This window comes from Babylonia areolata, chromosome 5, assembly GCF_041734735.1.
Source record: "Babylonia areolata isolate BAREFJ2019XMU chromosome 5, ASM4173473v1, whole genome shotgun sequence".
Taxonomy (NCBI): domain Eukaryota; kingdom Metazoa; phylum Mollusca; class Gastropoda; order Neogastropoda; family Buccinidae; genus Babylonia; species Babylonia areolata.
In genome coordinates, this window is record NC_134880.1 from 45,715,638 (window position 1) to 45,720,637 (window position 5,000).

The 5,000-nt window shown below is 51.3% G+C and overlaps 1 protein-coding gene across 1 annotated transcript in view; it reads left to right on the top strand.

Moving 5' to 3' along the window:
• The window catches only part of LOC143282291 (DC-STAMP domain-containing protein 2-like), a 33,692-nt gene that overhangs the window by 20,598 nt on the left and 8,094 nt on the right, over window positions 1–5,000 (top strand). Inside the window, exon 10 of the mRNA XM_076587891.1 lies at window positions 3,557–3,903. Within this exon, the coding sequence (XP_076444006.1) occupies window positions 3,557–3,903 (347 nt within the window). The remainder of the gene's footprint in view (window positions 1–3,556; window positions 3,904–5,000) is intronic.

The following is a 5,000-nucleotide window of genomic DNA, read 5'->3' on the forward strand; positions in this document are numbered from 1 at the left end:
GCGCTGTGAGGTGGATGAGGGATAGAGACAGCGCTGTATGATGGATGAGGGATAGAGACAGCGCTGTGAGATGGATGAGGCTGCGAGGTGGATGAGGGATAGAGACAGCGCTGTATGATGGATGAGGGATGGAGACAGCGCTGCATGATGGATGAGGGATAGACGCCGCGCTGTATGATGGATGAGGGATAGAGACAGCGCTGTATGATGGATGAGGGAAGAGACAGCGCTGTGAGGTGGATGAGGGATAGAGACAGCGCTGTATGATGGATGAGGGATGGAGACAGCGCTGTATGATGGATGAGGGATAGAGACAGCGCTGTATGATGGATGAGGGATAGAGACAGCGCTGTGTGATGGATGAGGGATAGAGACAGCGCTGTATGATGGATGAGGGATTGAGGCAGCGCTGTGTGAAGGATGAAGGATAGAGACAACGCTGTGTGATGGATCAGGGATAGAGACAGCGCTGTGTGATGGATGAGGGATAGAGACAGCGCTGTATGATTGATGAGGGATAGAGACAGCGCTGTATGATGGATGAGGGATTGAGGCAGCGCTGTGTGAAGGATGAAGGATAGAGACAGCGCTATGAGATGGATGAGGGATGAGTACATACTGTGAGGTGGATGAGGGATAGAGACAGCGCTGTGTGGTGGATGAGGGATAGAGACAGCGCTGTGAGGTGGATGAGGGATAGAGGCCGCGCTGTGAGGTGGATGAGGGATGGTGACAGCGCTGTGTGATGGATGAGGGATGGAGACAGCGCTGTGTGATGGATGAGGGATAGAGGCCGCGCTGTGAGGTGGATGATGGATGGAGACAGCGCTGTGAGATGGATGAGGGATAATGACAGCGCTGTGTGATGGATGAGGGATAGAGACAGCGCTGTGTGATGGATGAGAGATAGAGACAGTGCTGTGTGATGGATGAGGGATAGAGACAGCGCTGTGAGATGGATGAGGGATAATGACAGCGCTGTGAGGTGGATGAGGGATGGAGACAGCGCTGTATGAGGGATGAGGCAGCGCTGTGAGGTGTATGAGGGATAGAGGCAGCGCTGTATGATGGATCAGGGATAGAGACAGCGCTGTGAGGTGGATGAGGGATGGAGACAGCGCTGTGTGATGGATGAGGGATAGAGACAGCGCTGTGAGATGGATGAGGGATGAGTACATGCTGTGAGGTGGATGAGGGATAGAGACAGCGCTGTGAGACGGATGAGGGATGGAGACAGCGCTGTGAGGTGGATGAGGGATGGAGGCAGCGCTGTGAGATGGATCAGGGATAGAGACAGCACTGTGAGGTGTATGAGGGATAGAGGCAGCGCTGTGTGATGGATGAGTGATGGAGACAGCGCTGTGAGGTGTATGAGGGAAAGAGACAGCGCTGTCAGATGGATGAGGGATGGAGACAGCGCTGTGAGGTGTATGAGGGAAAGAGACAGCGCTGTGATATGGATGAGGGATGGAGACAGCGCTGTGAGGTGTATGAGGGAAAGAGACAGCGCTGTCAGATGGATGAGGGATGGAGACAGCGCTGTGTGATGGATGAGGGATGGAGACAGCGCTGTGAGGTGTATGAGGGAAAGAGACAGCGCTGTGAGATGGATGAGGGATGGAGACAGCGCTGTGTGATGGATGAGGGATGGAGACAGCGCTGTGAGGTGGATGAGGGATGGAGACAGCGCTGTGTGATGGATGAGGGATAGAGACAGCGCTGTGTGATGGATGAGGGTTGGAGACAGCGCTGTGAGGTGGATGAGGGATAGAGGCAGCGCTGTATGATGGATGAGGGATAGAGACAGCGCTGTGAGGTGGATGAGGGATAGAGGCAGCGCTGTGAGATGGATGAGGGATAGAGACAGCGCTGTGTGATGGATGAGGGATGGAGACAGCGCTGTGTGATGGATGAGGGATAGAGACAACGCTGTGTGATGGATGAGGGATAGAGACAGCGCTGTGTGATGGATGAGGGATAGAGACAGCGCTGTATGATTGATGAGGGATAGAGACAGCCCTGTATGATGGATGAGGGATTGAGGCAGCGCTGTGTGAAGGATGAAGGATAGAGACAGCGCTATGAGATGGATGAGGGACGAGTACATGCTGTGAGGTGGATGAGGGATAGACAGCGCTGTGAGATGGATGAGGGATAGAGACAGCGCTGTGTGATGGATGAGGGATAGAGACAGCGCTGTGTGATGGATGAGGGATAGAGACAGCGCTGTATGATGGATGAGGGATAGAGACAGCGCTGTATGATGGATGAGGGATAGAGACAGCGCTGTGAGGTGGATGAGGGATAGAGACAGCGCTGTGAGATGGATGAGGGATGAGTACATGCTGTGAGGTGGATGAGGGATAGAGACAGCGCTGTGAGATGGATGAGAGATGAGGCAGGGCTGTGAGATGGATGAGGGAAGAGACAGCGCTATGAGATGGATGAGGGATGAGTACATGCTGCGAGGTGGATGAGGGATAGAGACAGCGCTGTGTGATGGATGAGGGATAGAGACAGCGCTGTGTGATGGATGAGGGATAGAGACAGCGCTGTGAGATGGATGAGGGATAGAGACAGCGCTGTGAGGTGGATGAGGGATGGAGACAGCGCTGTGTGATGGATGAGGGATAGAGACAGCGCTGTGTGATGGATGAGGGATAGAGACAGCGCTGTGAGGTGGATGAGGAATGAGGCAGTGCTGTGAGATGGATGAGGGATAGAGACAGCGCTGTGTGATGGATGAGGGATGAGGCAGCGCTGTGAGGTGGATGAGGGATAGAGACAGCGCTGTGTGATGGATGAGGGATAGAGACAGCGCTGTGAGATGGATGAGGGATAGAGACAGCGCTGTGTGATGGATGAGAGATGAGGCAGCGCTGTGAGGTGGATGAGGGATGAGGCAGTGCTGTGAGATGGATGAGGAATAGACAGCGCTGTGTGATGGATGAGAGATGAGGCAGCGCTGTGAGGTGGATGAGGGATGAGGCAGTGCATGCTGCGAGGTGGATAAAGGATGAGTTTCAGTTTCAGTAACCCAAGGAGACGTCACTGCGTTCGGTACAAATCCGTATACACTTACACCACATCTGCTAAACAGATAAGATAAGATAAGAATAACTTTATTATCTCCAACTGGAGAAATTTGGTGCCGAACCAGCAGCGTAACACAACGCCCATATTTATTTGTTATTGTTATTATTTTTTTATTATTATTATTATTATTATTACTACTACCTTTTTTAAAATAATTATTATTTATTGATTTATTTATTTATTTGTGTAAGCTTATCTATTATTTATTCACCTTTTTTCTTTTTCTTTTTTTCTTTTTTTTTACGTTATAATTATTATTTATTTATTTATTTGTGTAAGCTTATCTATTATTTATTCACCTTTTTTTTTTCCCCTCAAGGCCTGACTAAGCGCGTTGGGTTACGCTGCTGGTCAGGCATCTGCTTGGCAGATGTGGTGTAGCGTATATGGATTTGTCCGAACGCAGTGACGCCTCCTTGAGCTACTGAAACTGAAACTGAAACCATGTGGGCACGTGCAGGTGATGGCCCCCTGGCCGACATGTACCGCACCATGGTGGGCCTCCTGGACCCCTTGGCGGACAGCGGGCTGGACATCGACACCACGCCCTGCCTGCCTATTCCCAATCCCCCGGACATGGGCGCCTACCGCACCATCGTCACCCTCTACATCATCTGCCTTGTGCTGGCCGTCTTCGAGGCGTACGGGCTGCGCATGCGCCGCGCGGTGGCGGCGTGCTACTACCCGCAGAGGGAGCGGCAGAGGGCCGTGTGGCTTTACAACCAGATCCTCTTCAAGCGGGGGTCCTTCTTCAAGTTCGCCCGCCGGCAGATTCGGAGAAGGTACAAGGACGACAAGGAGATCCAGGTGAGATGTGTGTGTGTGTTGGTGATGACGTCACTGACGACGTGGGGGCGGCGGGAAGGAGAGGGGTGGGGGGTGGGGGGTAACCGACGTCAGGCGAGATAGGGAGAAGAAGGGGCTAGGGATGGGGTCGTTTTCTGTGATGTGCTAAGAAGTGACTGCTCACTGCCTGGTTTTACAAAAAAGGAATAATGAAAAATCTGCTTTTACTAATATTAAACATCGTGTTTAAGTTTCTCAAGGAGCCGACGCTGCGTTCGGACAAGTCCATAATATACGCTACACCACATCTGCTAGACAGAACAGATGCATGACAGCAACATAAGCCAACGTGATAGTCAGGCTTTGAGTGCATGCAATATAAATTTGTGCAGTTATCAGAGTAGGTTGTTTTTTTTCTGCAGAGTTTCACGAAAGGATAACATTTTTGTTTCCATGGGTTCTTTTTCAGAAAGTGCTGCACACGGAATCTCAGTATTTCGTCCCATCCTAATGACGGGCGCAATAGCCAAGTGGTTAAAGCGTTGGACTGTCAATCTGAGGGTCCCGGGTTCGAATCACGGTGACGGCGCCTGGTGGGTGAAGGGTGGAGATTTTTACGATCTCCCAGGTCAACATAATGTGCAGACCTGCTAGTGCCTGAACCCCTTTCGTGTGTATATGCAAGCAGAAGATCAAATACGCACGTTAAAGACCCCGTAATCCATGTCAGCGTTCGGTATGTTATGGAAACAAGAACATACCCAGCATGCACACCCCCGAAAACGGAGTATGGCTGCCTACATGGCGGGGGTAAAAACGGTCATACACGTAAAAGCCCACTCGTGTGCATACGAGTGAACGTGGGAGTTGCAGCCCACGAACGCAGAAGAAGAAGAAGAAGTCCCATCCTAATGACCAGACGCTCAGTTTGATTTTCCGGTCAAATTTGGGAGAAAGGGCGAGAACGGGAATGGAACCAAGACCCTCAGGAACTCTGAATTGGCAGATAAGCATCTTAACCATTCTGCCACCTTCTTCCTGTATCATGAAATAAATCCATTGTTGTTGTGTTGTGACTTGGTGGTGTCCAGTCCGCCCAGGAAGCGAGAGAATCGTGC